Source organism: Leishmania infantum, chromosome 36 (assembly GCF_000002875.2).
Source record: "Leishmania infantum JPCM5 genome chromosome 36".
NCBI classification, from domain to species: domain Eukaryota; phylum Euglenozoa; class Kinetoplastea; order Trypanosomatida; family Trypanosomatidae; genus Leishmania; species Leishmania infantum.
Genome location: NC_009420.2, coordinates 1,993,927 through 2,013,106, shown reverse-complemented (window position 1 = coordinate 2,013,106; position 19,180 = coordinate 1,993,927). Strand labels below are relative to the sequence as shown.

General features: G+C 59.3%; 5 protein-coding genes across 5 annotated transcripts; all 5 read left to right on the top strand.

Annotated features, from left to right (window-relative positions):
• Positions 1-474: 474 nt before the first annotated feature.
• On the top strand, positions 475-3,939 carry LINJ_36_5470 (putative glycosyl hydrolase; the record flags this gene model as incomplete). The annotated part of the gene is made up of 1 exon (XM_001469877.1): positions 475-3,939. One exon carries the CDS (start codon positions 475-477, stop codon positions 3,937-3,939), a length of 3,465 nt encoding a protein of 1,154 aa, XP_001469914.1.
• A 1,828-nt stretch (positions 3,940-5,767) lies between these two features.
• On the top strand, positions 5,768-7,231 carry LINJ_36_5460 (conserved hypothetical protein; the record flags this gene model as incomplete). The annotated part of the gene is made up of 1 exon (XM_001469876.1): positions 5,768-7,231. One exon carries the CDS (start codon positions 5,768-5,770, stop codon positions 7,229-7,231), a length of 1,464 nt encoding a protein of 487 aa, XP_001469913.1.
• Positions 7,232-8,275: 1,044 nt separating this feature from the next.
• Positions 8,276-9,013, top strand: LINJ_36_5450 (conserved hypothetical protein; the record flags this gene model as incomplete). Its single annotated transcript, XM_001469875.1, has 1 exon — positions 8,276-9,013. The coding sequence occupies one exon, from the start codon at positions 8,276-8,278 to the stop codon at positions 9,011-9,013; it is 738 nt and encodes a 245-aa protein (XP_001469912.1).
• A 1,164-nt stretch (positions 9,014-10,177) lies between these two features.
• Positions 10,178-14,785, top strand: LINJ_36_5440 (conserved hypothetical protein; the record flags this gene model as incomplete). Its single annotated transcript, XM_001469874.1, has 1 exon — positions 10,178-14,785. One exon carries the CDS (start codon positions 10,178-10,180, stop codon positions 14,783-14,785), a length of 4,608 nt encoding a protein of 1,535 aa, XP_001469911.1.
• An 853-nt stretch (positions 14,786-15,638) lies between these two features.
• LINJ_36_5430 (conserved hypothetical protein) lies at positions 15,639-18,602 on the top strand (the record flags this gene model as incomplete). Its single annotated transcript, XM_003392786.1, has 1 exon — positions 15,639-18,602. One exon carries the CDS (start codon positions 15,639-15,641, stop codon positions 18,600-18,602), a length of 2,964 nt encoding a protein of 987 aa, XP_003392834.1.
• Between the last annotated feature and the right edge of the window lie 578 nt (positions 18,603-19,180).

The window sequence follows — 19,180 nt, the reverse complement described above, 5'->3', positions numbered from 1 at the left end:
GCCCCTTCGCTCTCTCCTCCCGCCTTTTCCGTGCGGTTCCACGCCGGCCGACTTGCGAACTCCTTTGTTGCATGTTTTTTCTTTTCGTTTTCATTATTCCTATCTTCTTCGTGGACATCCTTTCCCATACCGCACTCGTGGGGCAGTACCCGAGCAATCATAGCAAACTCCCGTGAACTTGTCATCCCCACCCATCTCGCCTATTTCTGTTGGACAATCTGACCCTTAACGCGCTCGACATTGACTAGCGCGTGCGTCTGTATGTGCACAGGAGCGTCAACAGCAGATTCATTCTAGGTGGCATAGGAACACAGACACACACGCGCACCGTTGTTTGGATCGACCGCTGGCGTCCACCACCGCTTGTCACGCATTCTCACCGCGTCTTTCGGGCGGCTCATTTTTTTATTTTGTATTGTCTCCCCCCTCCGCTCAGTGTGTTTTCTCTGCACTTTCTGTTTTGTTTCATGCGTAATGTTATCAAAGGTCACTGAAGACGGAGCCGGCAGCGCGTCTGTCGGACGTCGCATCGATGCAACCATCAAGGTGGACCGATGGGAGCTGCGCGAGGACACCCTGCCGGTTGGCGGCCAGGCACTTGTGAGCGAGACGCTCTTCTCTCTCGGAAACGGCCTCGTCGGCGTGCGTGGGCATGCAGAGGAGACGGAAGCGGGCCAGAACCGCCACGAACGGCACAGGGCGCACATTAGTCGTCAGCGCTCGTATCACAACAGTCGTCGAGGTGATGATGAGCTGTTCAGCGACGTCAAGGATCGACATTCTCCTTTGGGTGATGGGGGAGACTGGCACCACTCGCGCGCGCAGGGCGGCGGCAGTAATGGCAATAGCGTCAATGGCCCTCGTGGACAGCGAGGAGTGTACTTCTCCGGGTTTTATGAGCAGCGTCCTCTCATGCATCCACGCTCTTTCTCAGCTGGTCTCTCCACCAAGGAGGGCTACCGCCTGCGCACGCCAGATCCCTTCTGCATCGACGCGTTCCTCAGCGGCGAGCACATTAGCGCCGCACGGGGTCCCACACGGAGCCACACTCGTCGCCTCGACCTGCGCACAGGGGAGCTGTATCGCCGCTTCGTCTGGTTCTCCAACCAGCAGCACCGCGAGATCACTGTCGAGACGCGCCGCTTTGTTTCTGCGGCGCGCAAGAACATCTCCGCCATGCACTACAAGATGAGCGTGCGAAACGCGCACAACACCGACGTGCGCCTCATCTCGCGCACATTCCTTTCAGCTGCCGAGTACGACGTCGAGACGATGCTCACTCAGTCGAACATTCAAGACGCCATGAGCGTCGTGCTCGTGCGAACGCGTAATAGCTGCCGTCATCTCGCCATCGCCTCTGTCGAGACGTGCACGTCCCGCTCCTACCCTGCTGGCATACAGACCTTCCCGACGAGGGACGCCAGCACCCCCACCCAAGGCGGCACCGGCGGTGACACGGGCTTTGGCACATCTCCATCTGGTCCCGCCCCGTCGTGCAGTGCTTCGCCATCGAGCCCGGCGGCCGCGTCTCCGACGACTCTCACCCCAAACAGTCGCGAGACAGAGTGGGGGACGGAGACGTCCTACACGAGCTGCATCTCCGATGGCGTCATTGTCGAGTTTGTCAAAGTTATCGGCCACTTCGGCGACGAGGATTCAACGACGGAGGAGTTGCTCGACGTGGCGACGCATCAGACTCGCAAGGTGGCAGCACTCGGCTACGAGGGGCTGCTGGCGGAGCACCGCGACGTTATGAACGCCTTCTGGGACACGGCGGATGTGCGGGTGGAACCGAGGGCGGATGTGCAGGGCGCCTTCCGCTTCAATATCCTGCAGACCTACATGTCGACCAGCGGGGACCCGTACTACTGCTTTCCGACCCGCGGTCTGACAGGCGATATGCTCCTGGGTGTACAGCAGTGGGATGTGGACGCGCTGATCGTGCCGTTCCTCTCCCACGCGTGTCCCAAGAAGGCGCGCGCGCTGCTTGAGTTCCGCATTCGTACACTGAATGAGGCAAAGGACATTGCGGCGGACTTGTCACTGCCCCGCGGCGCATTGTTCCCATATCGTACCGTGACTGGAGAGAAGAACCCCACGCCTTACTGCGGCGCGTTTCTCTTCGTGAACGCCGTCGTCGTCTACGCGCTAAAGGAGTATGTGACGGCGACGAACGACACTAGCATCCTCGTGCAAGGCGGTGCTGACCTCGTCTTCACGACGGCGCTTGTCTGGCTGCAGTGGGGCACGTGGGAGAAAGGCCTGTTTCACCTGCGCTCGGTGTCGGGCCCCGACACGTACAATGATGTCGCCGACAACAACTTCTTCACGAACTTGATGGCACAGATGCATCTGCAGTGGGCGGTTCAGCTGGCGGTGATGCTGCGACAGGAGAACCCGGAGATGTGGCACGGCATTATGCACCGAGCTCAGATGACGGAAAACGACATTGTTGCCATGGACCAGGCGGCGGCGAAGATGGTGCTGCCCTTCGACGGCACCCATCGTATCCACCCCATGGATCAGTCGTTCATGCGGAAGAAGCACTGGAACCTCACGTCGCTCAAGGACGGCGCGGAGGGCCCGCTGACATCGCTGTACCACCCGACAGTGGTGTACCGGCATCGAGTGTGTCACATACCGGACGTGCTGCTCGCAATCATGCTCGCGCCAGACAGCTTCTCGTTGGATGAGGCAAAGGCGGACTTCACGTTTTACGAAGCTGTAACCGCTTCGGACTCGGCGCTGCGGCTCGCCATCTTTAGCGTCGTCGCGGCGCAGCTGCGTCTGTCAAACAAGGCGATGAGCTACTTTCACGACTCACTCTTTGTGGACATCGACAACCTCATCGGCAACTCCGGCGGCGGCCTCCACTGCACCGCGGCGGCGGGGTCGTGGAGCTCCATGGCGGTGGGAATCTGCGGACTGCGCGTGGCGCAGGGCGTGCTGCACTTCAACCCCGTTTTGAGTGAAGAAATGGACGAGTTCGAGTTCCACGCGCGGCACCGCGGCTGTCTCGTGCGCGTCCTGGTGACAAAGAGGCTCGTTACATACACACTAGTCAGCGCTCCAGAGGGTGTGACGGACCTCATCCTGGTTCACGCCGGCGTAAACCGCATCACCTTGCGACTGAATCACCCTGAAACGGTGCGGCTCTTTAGAGAAGTGCGCGTGTTCGACTTCGACTGCGTCGTATTTGAGCTCGATAGCGTCGTCGAGGACATCGAGGGCGTTCACTACCATGCCTGGACACAAACGCTGGAGGAGCATTTTCATCAGCACGGCTTTTCGGACTTTTCGATGACAAAGGAGCTCTACCTCGCTTACCTACGGCATGTGAAGCCCTTCTACGGCCTGAACGAAATTTTCAAGAAATACAACCAGAACCCCCCGCCGACCGGCGAGGTGGATGACACGGCGGAGTCGAACACTCTCTACGGCCTGTGCCGCCGCAAGCTGCAGCTGTTCCGTTCTTACGCGACGACGCACGGCATACCGATGCGTGAGGGTGTTCTGCAGCTCATCTCCCTTCTCCGCCAGTACGGGATCGCCGTCGGATGCGTCAGCGGCAGCAAGAATGCGCGATGGGTCATCAACGAAACCACCAAAGGCAGCTCCATTTTCGACAACTTCCTGGAAGGCAAGGAGGGCGAGGAACTGGGGCTGCGCTGGCGGCCCGAAATGGACTACTTCGAGGCCTGCGCGCACCGCATGGATGCGGCGACAAACCGCGCCGTTGTGGTGATGGATGGCATCGATGGGTTTTCCAAGAAGGCGCTGGAGCGCTTCCGCATGGTTGTTGACGTGAGCCTGACTCCTGAGGAGACCACTCTGTCCATTCCGAGAGTGTTCGCGAAGAACCTTGGCGACATTACGATGGAGACGCTGAATGAGTACACTGTCCGCGGTGGCGTCGTCAATCATCTTCGGGAGATGTAGAGACGGCTGCATGCACTCACACAGCGGAAAGGAAAAGCAGCAGAAGCGTTCAGAGGGGTGGGATGCCGTTTGTGGACTTTATGTCTTTCGCAAATTCCCTTACATGCCGTTCTGAAGCGCATGCGTTGCGCTGGTGTGCGCTGAGCCCTTCCCTCCCCCTTTTTTCTTGGTGCTTTTTGGCTTCTTTGTTAGCTCTCCTGTTGCCTTCCTCTTATTCTCATATATGTATAGCGTATTGTTGTGTGGTGCTTTAGTCACAGCGAAAAGTGATGAGGCGGAGGAGTCTTGATATGCGTGTCTGTGCGTGTGCGGGATGAGCGGCGACCGAGGCCCTTTTCTTTTTCGTTTGCTTTTCAACCCACCCACTATCACCCTTTTCTCCCCTCCGTGCTGACGCTTTCGAAGCGGACGTGCTTCTTCTTTTCATATGCGTTGCAACAACGATGTCATGTCCTCACTTTCTATGGTCATGTTGTTATTGCGCGCTCCTGCTCGTTCCCTTGTTATTATTGTTGCTGCCCCTGTTCTCGCGTTTGCCTGGTGTTGTTGGGAACTTCGGTTTTCCTCGAACAGGGAGGCCATGTTCACACGCGCATGGGCGGCTGCTCTTGCGGCATTTCACTATCCTCTCCTGTCTCTCCTTGTCGCGCCATCCCTATCCCTGAAGCGCATTCCGTTGCCGCCCACTGGGCCGAAGGACTCGCGTGTGCCCCCTCCCCCGGTGATTCTCTCTCCTCTTCTCCCCACTTGCTTTTCGCTTGTCCTTTCCTCTCTGTGTGTGTGTGAGTGTGTGTGTCACTGTTCTTGCGCCTTGCTTGCGCTCGCTGCTTGTGCTATTGATGCCTGTACTTCTATAGCTTGTTATCATCACGTCATCTCGTGTATGTTTCCTTTTCGTTTTCGCGTCGGCGTTGCCTATCACCTGGTGCACTCCTTCCTTCCCTCTGCCCCTCATCTATATATATATATCTTTCCCCTCCTCCTCTTTTGTTCATTTCTCTTCTGACCCCCTTTCCTCGCTTCTTCTTTTTTTTTTGCGTGTTCGTTGGTACCTCCCCTCCGCTCCCGCTTCTCTTCTCGTTCTGTTCGATCAAGTTCAAGAGGGGGGCTGAAGCATACAAGCCTACACACACACACAGAGACGCACCATACACGCACACATACAGTTCATTCCTATTATAATTACTACGATTATCACGAAGAAAATAAAATCAGGGACGCTGCGAAAGACACGCACACGAGATGATTCTGCCACCCTTCTCCCTCCCCTCGCTGTCGTAGGAGAGGGGCTAGGAGAATATAGAAGCGTGGAGAGGAGGCGCGGATAGTGGCACACTGTGGCGCGCGCACACACCTTCGATGTCTGAGGTGCATCTTTCTTCACATCCACGTGCACTCCTCGCAAGCACTTTCTCTCTGCGGGGAAGTACGACTACACACACACACACAAGTACGCAAGTAATGCAATTGCAGGCCTGCGATGGTCAATAACGGCAACGAACAAAAAAAACAAGGAGAATATTGCCGTGCAGAATACGGAGATGCTCGCCTGGAACTGCAGCGCAACACACTTGTTTGTGTTTACTGGCGCTCGAGCGCCTCTATGCGCGAAGCTGACGCTTTTCGTGCCGAATGTTGCAACGCGGCATAGAGTGCGCGGGTTGTATAACAGAAGAAAAATCCGTGCTGACCATTGAAGGAATGGGCCTGTTGATCACTTGCATCTCCATCCCTTCACGTCCCACGCTTCCCGCATTCCACGGCATCTTCCTTTCTCCTCCTTTCGCTGCACAAACACCTCGCTCTTGCCCCTCGGCTCTCGCCTACAATGTGGACGACATTTGTGCAACAAAGTCACACAGCAGCGCCGGCATTTCACTGTTCAACTTGTACTTGTTTGCTGAGCGCGCGCCTTGTGCACATGCGGCAACGTCGTTTCAGTGCCCGGGTCTCTGGAGCCGCCTCGTCTGCCGCTGTCGCCCGAGATTCTGCAGTAAAGAGCCACTCGAGATACTGGCGACGATGGCGCGGCTTTGGGATCGCATCGGGCTGCTTCGTTCTATGCGTAGTGCTCTACGTGTGCCTGGGTAACTCGATCATGTTTCAATCGAGTGGGCAGCAGCTGCAGCGTCGCAGGCCGGGGAAGTACCCTGTACTGGCTGAGCGTGATGTCGTGGCGCTGGAGGTGGCCACCTCGCAGGTGGCGAACCTGGCAACGTTGCCAACCCTGAACGACTTGGTCAAGTCAGCAGCTGAGCTGGGAGCGGTGTACGCGCAAGTGCTCGAACAGGTGGTTGCTGCGCAGGAGGTAGAGGACGGCGGGCGTGTGCTTCGCGAGCTGGGCGTTAGTCAAAACCACCTTTCTAGTGGCTGCTCCTCCCTGCGACGTGCTGCCGATGTGTGCTACGCGAAGCTCAAAGCCATGCTGCTGCAGGAAGCGCATGCGGAGCTACATATGGCTCCGACCTCACTCGTGTGCACCACTTACGGCTGGATGCTGGGAAACATCTACCTTTACAGCGCAGTGTTGCCTGAATACTACCTCCTTCGGGACGATAGCACTAGCCACGCCCTGGTGCTCCTGCGCAGCATCAACGTGCTCTCCTGGAGCCCACGCGTGCACACGGTGCCGTCGTCGGAGATGCGCGAGCACCGCGCAGCGGTGGCGACCTATGACTTGTTCAACTGGTCTGGGGGAGCGGCGTGCAGACGAGGGCTTCTGAGTCACGTGCCGCACGCGAAGCGATTTTGTGAATCGTCCTTCTCCTCCTGGTCCGCCGTAGCGCGCCGCGTCGCAGCCACGTACGAGGAGCTCATTGTTCTGCACCCCACCTACGCACCACTGCGCCTGCACTATGCGATTTCGTTTGCCTTTCTTGCGATGGACACCGCAGCTGACGTGGCGGCCGGTGGCACACAGGCTCTTGAGGGCCACCCGGCAAAGGCGCTCAAAGTAATCCGGAGCGACCGCTCAAAGCTTGAGCGAACGTACAGGCACGCCGACGCGGCCCACGGGCCCGTTTTGGCTCTCCTGGAGGCGTTTCTCACCCCAGTAGCGTTGCGCACCGCAGACCAGGATGCTCAGCTCGTGGCGGCGCTCCGTGAGTGGGGGAGCTGTGCTGAGGCGCAGGCAGCGCTGCTGGAGGCTACCTCTTGGCCTGGAGGCGTCTTTCCTGGCGAGTACCGTGCGCCTCTTCTTCGAGACGCGCAGCTTTTGCACTTGCTGGCTAAGGCGCAGCTTCATTTGGGCGATGATCATGCAGCGCTGCAGACGTTGCGCTTGTGCTTGTGATGGATGAGCGAGAACGGCTTACTATTTCACATGCTATCCAGCCATGCGGGGGCTTTGCAACGCTCGGCTAGCATTGCAGACGGATCGGCCCCACGCGGCTTGCGACGACAGGGTAGTTTCGGACCATTTCTCCAAGCCGCGTGCGTGCGCATGTGGCCGGCCAGCGAGTGCATTACCCCCCTCCCCCAGTGTGTGATAGACAACGCGCATCCACACGCATCCGCACACTCAAATACCCACATCCATGAGCTTGCATAGAATGCCTTCACGGCACGCTGCATCGAGTCGGCGAGAAAGGCAAAAGACCGCTGTGTCGCTTGTGCGCGCTGGGGGTGATTTGAAGAGATTGAAAGGAAAGGGCAGGCGGTGGTGGTGGGGAGCCCACCTCCAAGACCGGCTGGATCGGTGACGACGTGGATGGCACCGAGCCCATCCACCAGGCTGCCGCCCTTCTTCTCTCAAACGACAACGCGAATTGAGAATTAGTGAAACACTCATCATACGTATCCGTCGAATATGCACCTCACGCAACGACGTGTATGTGTGTGTCTGTGTCTGTTTCTGTGTATTTTCGCCGCCACCTCGTCACGTCCTGCGACGTACACTCTCGATCGTTCTTCTCGCCGTTGTTGTGGCGCACTCGCAGGCTTCCTGCACGAGCCATGTCTTTTCTTGCCCTCTCGTCCTCTGCTCTGCTCTCTCGCCGCATTGTGCTACCTTTGAGCGTGCGGGCTTTTTTCCTTCGGTGTGTTTACATCAGGGAGCTGGTGAACACCTCAACGAGCCACGAGGCGCCGTTGCCTTGGCCGCTAATCCACCGAAAGTTGCTACTGTTCGCGTAGACACGTGCATTCGCACAAACTCTCACCCACATACGTGCCCCCTCGCCTCTACTTGGAAGGCACAGGCACCAAATATCGGGCCTCTAAACCGAAAGGAAAACAACATCAGCAGCTAACGACGGCGAAAACAGCCGAGAACGAGGCGTTGCGGCCGCCACCCATAGCCCTCGCGCGTGCTTCCCACCCCGCGTCTCCAATCAAAATGGGGTGCCGCAGTAGCTGTATGCTGTGGCTTGCTGTCGCAGCTTTGGCCGTTTTGACACTTCAGCTGCGTAGCGCTGCCGCAGCGCCCATGGATCTTTCCAACCCTGTCGAGCACAATCATTTTCTTCTGTTAGCACCCTATGGCGCTAGTCATCGATCGGGCACCGGCGCTGACGGGGAAAACACAGCGCGATATGTGCAGCTGAGCAACGGCTCTCGATTTGTGTGCGAGACCGCGAGCACAAGGCGCCGTGAGCCCCTCGACGCCAAAAGCTACCCACTGCGACATCAAATGGAGTCCTTGATGACCGTTATGCGGCGTTCCGACCATCCGTGCGTGCACTACGCAGAGGAGAACTACGTGACGGTCTACTGCTGGGACAACGAGGTGCGCGAGGATGCTCTTTCAGAAAACAAAGGCCGCTCCCTGGGGAGGCGGCGGATCGACGGACCTCAAATCTACTGGACCTCCAACGACGCGTTCGGCCGGTACGTCGCAACCGTCTACGGCGACGGTGACGAGTGCCCCTACGACAAGGGACGCCGCATAGAGACGGAGGTGCGCTTCCACTGCCGGTACTCCGAGTTCGAGAACCCGATTCCGTACATGAGTCTTCACGAGTCGTCGCAGTGCCGCTATATGCTGCGCCTTCTGTCAAGTAAGTTCTGTTCCGTGCCCCAGCTGGATCACCCAAGCGAGGAGGAGACGGTGCGGTGCCAGATGTTGGATGATTAGCAGATCATCGGCGCGCGCGTCTGTTTGTGACTTTGCCGATGGAGAGGGCGAGCTAGCTCTCCGACGTATATGTGCTGCTACTGTGGCTCTCTCAACTCTTCTTTATATCCTTGCTGTGGCGTGCATTAGCTGCGGCGCACTACTCGAGTGCTGCTGTAAGGTTGCTGCTTGTCGCGTGTGTGTTGTGTGTGCATGCCTTCCTCTTCATGAGCGGCAGTGCATCGGCATTTTGTCTGGCCGATTGCCGCTTTTGCGGTCTGGTGAGCAGCCTGATGTACAATGCCCCTGCTGGTCTGTGAGGAGAACGTGTGTGTAGTATGCGTGTGCTTGCATATCCATGCACATCTAGCCATCAACTCTTTTTCGCTTGAGTGTCTATGCAGCCTCTCGACACTGATTACGTGGGGGAACACCTCAACGGGGCGTCTCAGGGTCTAATACGCCCCAAATCTGTGTGAGGGAGGCCAGGCAGCCCCACCTATCCCTGGCAATGCTCAATCGCTTCACGTGGTGACAGGGTCAGGCCCTGGACGGTGTTGCGTCGGAGCGACCGGCGACGGTGAGCACTCTTGTGCCATCCATATGATTAGACAGAGTGCCCACCTGACTCGGACGCATCCCACCCCCGGCCCTCACGCGCTGCCCACTGGTGTCGGGGGAACCTGAGTGCCACCGCGCGGGGGATGCGCCACGTGGCGACCGGCACGATGGGGGAGCGGCTATGGGGTGGTTGGGTATCGCACGAGGCAGAGGCCGTGCTCTCCGATGACTGGGCCGGCGCACTGCTGTTTCACGTCTGTCTGTGGCCGCTTCGCACCACGCGATGTGGAGCCTGTGACAGGGCCGCGGGAGCGGTGATGTAGCGTTTGATCTCGTGCTTCGTGGCAGCGAACGGGCACGTCGAATATGACACGAAAAAAAAACAGATAAACGCTGCTGTGTGAGAGATGGAAAGGCGCACACAGCCACACATCATAAAACTAAACAAGATTCGAAGTAAAAACGCCTCCGAGACGGCGTCGCGATGGGGCGGACGCACGGCAGCGCCGAATCGACTCGTTAGCGAAGAAGTGTGCGACGACGACGTTCGCGCTTGTTCAGACGAGTGCGCTTGGCATGTTGCTGTCTCTCTTCTTGTGGTCAGAGGGGACAGCGTTTTGTTGAATGGGATGCCACAAGGGGGTGCTGCCCATGCCATGCTTTGCCCCTCAGTTTCATTGCCCTCGTGTGCACCGTGTTCATCATCCCGCCCTCTCTCCCCCGTTCCTGCCCCCTTTTCCTTTTGGCTTCCTCGGCGACCGCACCCAGACACAACAGAAGCCGTTCGGCCTGCTGCGTTCACGTCCTCGCCCTGCCCGTATGTCCTGTTCGGCGTTCTCTTCGCCTTCGGCACCCATGCGCTGCGACGTGTATGATGCACCTATCACTGCCGTTGTGTGCTCTGGCGGTCGTGGTCAGGTGTACTTTGCCGCGGGCAACACTGTTCACTGCAGTCGGACGGAATCGTTAGCCTGCAGTACATCGGTGAGCGAGCCGCACGCTTCTTCCGCCAGTGGGCGCTTTGCCACAGCGCCGCCGGGCACAACCATCAGCGCAATCGACGTGGCGCACCCATCGTCGCCACTGCCAATCGTGTTCATGGGTGCGGCAGATCGCGTGCTTGCCCAGCGCGGCGCAGCTGCCGATCCGTCAAGGTGCTCTTGCAGTATCGTTCTCCATGCCGACGAAGGCCGTGTCCTGCGCATCGTAGTTGACGAGCGGAGAGGTGTCGTGCGTGTACTCACCGCCTCCAATGATTTGTTCTGCGGCGCTTTGGACAGTATTGCGCAGGCGCTGCGCGCACAGCCGACCTCCAGCGACTACGACGTGTCAGCTCGCTGCGTGTTTGCACGCGTAAGCGGTCCGCGGCTAGGCGTTGTGCTCGCCGCGGATTGTCTAGTGCAGCATCCGCTCTTACCAGAGGGGCATGAAGGTGGCCCCACTGCAGTGCTGGAAGGGATGGTGTGTGCGTCATGCCGGTTGTTTTCGGCCACGTACGCGGGCGAGGTTGTAGAGTGGGAGGCCGAAGAGCAGGATTACTGTGCAAAAGCGGCGGGCACAGAGTCACAGCAGTCGCGCGGGCAGTGTGCGCGGTCGTGCTCTGTTGTGTCTCGCGTGCAGGCCCATCCGAGCGGCTGCGCCATCTTCGCAGTTCGCGTGAAGGCGACGTATTCCATGTTGTGCGGCACTGACAGTGCGCAGGACGGCGCCACAGCGCTCGCGCTCGTGCACCTCGTTACCTGCAGTGACGATCGGTCTGTGGCGCTGTATGAACGACGCCGTCCGATAGCGTCCGCTGGCAACCACTTGGAAAGGAGAACAGAGCCGCAGGAAAGCGACTGGGTGCTGCTGTGGCGTGGGAGCGGTGCTGGTTTTGCCCGCAGTCGCATTTTCGACGTCGCGCTGCACGCCGCATCGTGGCCGTATGCGACAAAGAGCCCTGCGCAGCCTTGGCGAAGCTGCATGGTGTACGTTGGCGTTGCCGGCGAGGATGGCGCCGTGCAGGTGGTCGAGGTGAACGCCAGGGAGGACGGCGACTTGGTTGCGTGGCCCTTGAGTCACCAGACTCAGTCTGAATGCCGGAGGGCTTCTGCAACGCCTCGTCTCGTACGCCTTCATCAGCACCGCGGCCACGGCGCGTATCGCGTGGCCTTCTCCACCTCTTCACCAAATTCCGTGACGCTCATCTCTGGTGGCTTCGACGGTGCGGTGTTTGCCCACACACTACCGTCCGCGCTACGGCACCAGGCATGCGATGTGGGCAGAGCGGTGCAGCTGCGACCACACGACGTAATGCTGCAACCTCCGATTTTGGCGACTGCAAAGGTCTGCGACGGCATGGCCATCGAACGTGAGGAGTTGCTGCAGCCTCATCCGTCATCAAGCTCATCGGCTAAGAAAACGGATCAGGTGCGCGCGTTGCACGTGGACGGCAATGGGCTTTTACTCGCCTGCACTAGCCGTGCCTTGTGTGTGCTGCGCGTCGATGCATCAGCGCACAGCTGGTGGATTGCGCTGCCAACGGTCGCTTCGCGACGGCGCTGTGGAGTGGCCGGGGATGAGCCCGCCTTGGACTGGGGTGTGCCAGCAGCCTTGGAGAGCGCCGTCGCACGGTGCTGCGTATCCTCTGTGAGAGGGTCGAAGCTTTCGTCCGTTGGGTGCGCCTTGATCGGCACGACAGCTGGTGTCCTGTGCGCTGCACCATACGGCTACACACACGCAGAACTCGGCAGCTCCTTTCCTGTGGCCTCGTTCGCGGCAATGCACGCCAAACGGCCAGATGCGGACGCGTTACCGTCAACGTCTGCTCTGCAGTCGTTTGGCAAAATCACCAAAGTGTCTGCTCTTCACATGCACGAAGGCAACTTGGGAGCCATCACACACGCTTTTAGCGGTGCTGACGATGCAACAGCACTCCGCTCCACTGGTGCCACCACAAGCGAGTTCGTTGTGGCGACGAATCACGTACGCGGCACCATTGTGCTCTCGAGGCTGCTGCTAACCTTGTGCAATGTGTGCAGCAGTGGTGAGCGCGCTATTGGGGTTGACCGGCCCGTTGGGCTTTGCGTGAGCGCTGTGTGGCACACCCTCATCGTCTACAGTGACTGCCCGGGACCTCTCACGACGGCCTTGTCGCTGATGCCGATCCGCTGCGGCCGATATGATGCGAGTGAGAGCAACTACGGCTGCTGCTGCTGTCTGGAGGGTAACGTGGCTCTTTCGCTCTGGCTTCTCGTTGGAGATAGAAATGGGTGCCTCTTGGGAACACGGTACGAGGTAATGAACCGCGCCCTTGAGTCGGCGGCCAATTCTCTTGATTCTTACAAACTGCCCTTTGCTACCTCCCTGAAGGCGGTGGCCACGGTTCACCGCTACGTCTTTGCCGAGCACCTGCACACTGCCATTTCTGCTCTCTGTGCTGAGAACTGCAGCTCTGCGACTTCTGTCGGTGGTGCGTGCGTGTCATCGGACACGCTCATCACAGTTGCTGGAACCGGTGGTGTGGTGGAATATGTGTACCTGGATGCCTCGACCTCTTCGAGCAAGGCTGAAGCAGTGGGGTCGTCTCCGCTGCCATCGCGCGCGAGGGAACCTTTGCGCCTTCCCTTTGAAGTCTCCTCTGTGCTCTCCGTGTCGCCGTGCCTGTGGGTGGTGCAGTGCGGCACAACTGTCTCGATCCTTTATCGCATCCCGGGGCAATCGTCGTGGGTGCCGGTGGGCAGCTGCGACGGGGTTCGTGCTCCACGGCTGCTGACCGCACGCGTCGTTGCCGCCTCTCCCGCCGGTAGCCCAATGGCGTTCTTCGCGCACTGCTCCGACGGTCGAACCGTGGAGCGGATGATGGTGAAACCAGACCCCAACGTATTGCTGCATCCAGCACTTCCGCTCTGTGGTGCCCAAACGGCTCTTGTGCACGGGGTCGGCTTCCCAGGCAAGGACTACAACTGCGTGGCGTACGCACCAGCGCCACTTCACTGCCTTTTGATGGGTAATGAAGACAGCAGCGTCGCCTTGTATCCGGTTCTGGCTGCGAGTGCTGGCATGGGGGTGCCTAATGCTCATTCGTTGTTTGGTGGTCTTCTCACTCCGTTGAACGTGTGTGGTGCCCATCACTCGAACATCCTGGCGATGGCCGTGCTTCCCCGCACCGAGGCGGATGCGTTGCGGTTTGTTTCGGTGGGCAGTGGTGCCATGGTGAACTTGTGGTCCGCTGGTCTGATTGCCAGCCCCCTGCAGCTGTTGGACTGGTGGTGCGGCAGTGGCGCCCCGTCGCCACAAAACACCGCGACATCGCCGCCGGATGGCGCTCCGTCACCTGATGGGAAGAGTGAAGGCGCGCCATGTGAGCTTCGCATCAACAGCGCGCGCTTCCAGAGGCGGCGTGAAAAGAGAGTTGTTGCGGCATCCATGTCTGTGACGCTTACAGACCGCATCCCGCGATTTATGGCGGTGACGGCGTTGAGCTCGACGGACATCGCTGTAGGCAGCAGCGACGGAACAGTTCTCTTCTTCCGCGTGCACGAAGACCGAGGCGCTGAGGGCGGATCGCCGCAGCCAGCAGGAGCCACGCTGCAGCTGAGATGGCAAGGGGTGCTGAACACAGAACGGCCGAAGCCGGTCATGTGTATAAGTAGCACACACGACGGTGGCCCAGACGCGTTGACACGCTCCGTAAACGCCGACCGCGCACCACGGTTGGTGGTTGCTGGCGACACGAATGGAGTGGTGTACGCAGTCGACGCCGGATCACACATCGTACGCTCGCACACGCGATTGGAGCAGTCGTGCGTGAATGCGATCAGCGAGCTGCAGCGGATGCTGACCGTTTCGCCATATGATGCAGACGCGGCAAGGCACCAGTGGCGGTTTGCGGCGTTGCATGACTCTGGAGTTGTGCATTTGATGGCACTCGAGGTGACTGCGGCGCAAGGCGGGAGCATTCGGACTGCTGAGCTGCGTCGGCTCTGCAGTGCGTCCACTGGCTTGACTGCAGGGAGGAGTGCGCATTGGCCTGCGCTTTCATTACCGCTTGTTGTAGTCACCGAGGAGCGCATCATCGAGTTTGATCCAGAGGCGGCGCAGCGCGGGAAATTGCGTCTTTTGCGTACACAGCGAGTGAGTGTGCGCTGTGTGAGTGGGGCCGCTTTGGTGAGCGAGGCGTCCAGCAATAAGCGGTTACCACCTCAATCACGAGTGGCCGTCGTTGGCCAGGGGTTCGAGCTCGTTGGCTGAGAGAGGAAGGGGGAGCAAAAAAATGAGGGGTCATCGGTATGGCCGATGGCAAAGGTCAAGCGTCGGGTGAGTGAAGGATGTCATTGCTCCTCTGTGCCGCAGTCCGAGTATGCGGCTAGGTAGCTGCTGCCCGCACGCGTAAGCCAGCACGCGAACGCACGCAGATGCGCATGTATGTGTGCTGTGACTCCGTCAGCGTGGATGCAAAGCAAACGCGGACGCTGTTGCGTGTGGTCGAGTGCGTTCTGAACTCACGACGCGTCTCACCTGCTTGTCGACATATTACTCTGTCTTCGGAACGTGGGGCCTCATGGCGCGCGGCGGCGACGTCCTTGACCCCAGTCAGCCACGATGTCGTCCGTTTGGCTCTTTGCTGTGGCTTTGGTGGGAGTCGATGTGAATCCTTGGCCACGTGCGCAGTTTGTGTGGCCCGCTGGGCCCGCTTTTTCCTTTCGGCCCACATTTTATCTTCCCCGAAGGTTATCAAGTTCCCCTTCCTCAAAAAAAAAAACTTGCCGCGCTCAACGCTTTCGGTTTGCAGTAACGCGCGAGCGGGTCGGGCCTTTGACGGAGTTGGGCCCCGAATGGCAAGGTGGAAGACGTCAATCTGCCCATCGCTTGTGTGCCTCGTCAACCATCTCCAGCGTCTCTCCCGTAAACGTCTCCACACACCCCCTGTGCCGATCTCTTGTCTTTATGATTTTGATTTTCTCTCGTCTTTCTAATACTCCCTCTCATGACTTCATCCCACATGTGCTGTGATGCCCTTCCTCATCGTTTGCGTGGCTGGTGTGCTTTGGACGGAGCGCCGCGCTTCGTGTGATCGACCTCACTTGATACGAGGCGGCCTCCCATGTCGGCGCTGGTGTCGCTTGTCCAACGGGCGGCTGCCATCACGAGGCCGTATAATTCGCAGGACGCGCTCCTACTGATTAGGGCACTAAGCTCGCTGCGGCTCAGCCGACCGGAGGTGAGGCTTATATGCGAGAAGGCCAGCTTCTCGCTGGCCTCTTCGCCAGCGGAGGTGCCCGCAGCGGTTTTAGTAGACGCTGTGAATCGGCTCTGCACGCTCCAGTCTGCGCACCTTCCCGTCGTGCAGCGCGTTCTGCTGAAACGCTTTTGTGAACTCCAGAGCACGTGCAGCGCACAAAGGCCCTGCTACCCGACACCGACGTCGTCGCTCGCCGTAGATCCGCGCACTGCTCAAAAGGCGGCGCTTGTGCTTGCCAAGTTGGGCCGTACTGCGGGGCAGGCGGAGGCTACCGAGCACGTGCTTCGGCTTCTCCATACGCTGCTGGAGCACAGACCTGACGATGCCGGTCTGCACATCGCGTACGTCGCTCTTTACGTCAACTCTTCGAGATACACGACCCAGCTGCGATGGTGGGCGACGACGGCACCGCTCAAGCGATCCGTACAGACCCTCCAACGCAGTGTTAATTTTTTGCTCAAGAACCAGCAGACGCTCAAACGCGCGTCGGGCAATGTTGCATGGCAGCTGCTGCACCTGCTGCTTGTGATACCTCCCTCGACGCAGTCGGCAGTGGCATCACAGGGGAGCAGTGCACCTCTTCTGCACGGCCAACAACGCGAAGGCTTTGAAAGCTACTTTGCTTCCGGCGCGCTGGCGCAAAAGGTGAGTGCCGGGGCATACGTGCAGTTCGTGCACTCCTTCGGCACAGACGTGTGCCAGCTAGACCTGCAGCGAACAGTCGCCCTGCTGACGCCACTTGCAAAACCAAAAAAGGAGGCTGCTTTTGCAGCGTCGCAGACGCAAAAGCGGTTGAACGTGTACGACGCAACAAAGCTGGCGAGCGCATTGGCGGCCATGTTCTCAGTGCTGGCAACCCACCCGTCGCGTTCGGCCTCCTTTGCCGCTCTGGGAGGCCCTCGTGAGCAGCATCCTGGCGCCCAAGCTTCTCAGGCAAGCCGCCAAGCCTCTGTGGGTGCACATGAAGCGTGGCGCCGGGCCGTGCAGCTTTGCTTCACGATACTGTGCGACTTGGTGGAATGCGAGCAGGCGCGCCTCCGCAGCACCCATGCCAACGATGACGCCCTGATGGACACGGTGGTTTCCCCGGATCGATTCCTCGTTGCAGCGCTGCTCGACAGCTACTCACGGGGCTGCGCCGTCTTGCTGGAGTCTGCCGAGGCACCGAGAGGCATGCGCAGCACCGCCTCGCCGTGGTTCATGCTTTCAGCCTCCATTTCTGCGCTTCTCGAATTCGTGCCGCAGCTGTCCGAGACGTCACCGACCATGATATCGTGGATGCTGCGATCTCTTGCTTCACTGAGGCGACGAAGCAGCTGCGCCGACGGCGATCAGCTCGAGCTCAGCGCTGCCTTTCTTCTTCGCCAGTATCTCTGCGTTCCGCCGAAGAAGCGGTGCTTGCGCTCCGACGTAGAGACGCTGTACGCTTACGCGCGTCTTATCGGGTTGAATGGCGACCCTCACGTCAGCAGAAGCTACACCACCACCACCGCAACCGTGACGACGCCGGGGAAGCCGCCATCTGGCCGGCTTCCACCGCTTTCTGCCCTTGATCGTATCGTTTGCGAAATCGCGTCACGCCTGCGTGCGAGCCCGTTTGCCGCCGATGACGAGCCGCAGATGGAGGATGCGGACATGCTCCTGGCGACACTCCTTCATCTTTACAAGAAGACGGTCTCCGCCTCAGCGGCAATGACGGACGCCTCTAAGGGGACGATGGAACTCCTGCCGCTTCTCGATGAGTTGCAGAGCACCCTCGCCGCATACTATTGTAACAGAATTGCGGGCACACCAAGTGTGCAGATGAAAGGTGATGTGGCGGTGCGCGCCGCGCGTCTGCATGTGGTGGCGGGCCTTCTGCATAGTTCACAGTTTTCTTCGTGTCGCTCTGGCGCTGCGTTGGCGAGGGCGGCAGAGCGGACCACCGAGCAAGTGACGATAACCGGGGCGCCTGTGGCGTCGTCGTCGATGCTGCGTGTTCTCGCAGTACTGGCCCGCGGCCAACACACTGGGGTGGCGGCCTCATTGCCCCCCACGCCCTTCGACGTCGCCCTTCTCTCCACTCTGTGCCATCGGTATCAGCAATACATGAACGAGATTGTGCGGACGGGCGGGCGGCGCGAGCACGTATCCGAGGTGGTGCGCGTCTTGTGGCGTGCACGGCAACTCGGTGTGCAACTCGTCTTCGCGGAAGCGGCAAGCCAGGGCGTCCTGCTTGAGGCCAGCGGTGTTCTTGAGGGCGGTAATGCTAGTCAGCCGCAGCTCTGGTTCCCTGCTAGCCTGTGCTACCTTGAGCACCTCACCTGCTGTGCCGCAGCCGATCTGTTGCAGCTGATCGCGGAGTCGCAGCTGAGAAGTTCAGCACTGATGCAACTTCAGCCTCACATCGTCCGCCACCTGCGCATGACACTTTTCGAGCAGTTGACGGTTATTGCGGATGTGGAGTGCGTCACCCGACTCCTGCAGTCGAACGCGACGGCAGCGGTCTCGCAGGTGATCTTGCCGGAAAAGGAAGATTTGCATCGTGTGGTGCGCTGTGTAGATGCGTGTGTGTCCACTCTACTAGACTCCGCGCTGAAGGGGACAAGCGAGGACGCTGCCAAGACATCCCGACACGGCGACTTTCGAGAACAGGCGGGTAGATTTCTTCATGCTCTCGTCCAGTCGCAGTTGTTTATCCGCATTCCCGAGATCTTCTCGAGTGCGGAGGGTGGCGTGCTGCGGCGGCGGATGCTGGAACTCGTGCCGTACATGGAGAGCAGTGCGCGCGAAGCAGACGCGATCGCGGTGCTCAAGATGAAACTCTTTTGCGGCGCCGTTCTGTGAAGTAGAAGCCACGGCGAACCTCGAAAGCAGGCGTATTTGTGTGTGTCTTGGACGCGTGCTTTCCTCCACCGGCGACGAGACGCGCTCTTCTTTCGACAAAGATCGAATGGAACGACTTGGGTAGCGTGCTGGCACGTGCTAGCTCCTTGTCTTGGAGAGGTGGATACGCGACGGCCGGGTAGCGGCGGTTTAGACCGCCAAGAATGTCGCCAGTGGTGTGCGCCCGATGCGTGCATCTTTTACGTGAATCTCTGATAAATCGAGAGAACTCTTCTGTCGCCGCGCAGGCGCGGATAGGGTACACATCCACAAGTGGTAGACGCCATACCAGCATGATGCACATCACATCGACGGAACCTGCAGGGTACTCTCTCATGGTCGTGGGCCGCGAGTGCAAGCACTGCGGACCCTTTTCTCAACCCTGTTTCTCAGCACCCTCAATCGTGGTCTCTCCGGTGCCCATGCCCTTTACGACAATCTCGAGGCTTAATCCCTTTTTTTTTCCGGCTCTCTCCACCGCCTGCTACCCCCCCACCCACCCACCCTCCGCGCATGCTCCGGCGTGTGGCGCGCTGCTC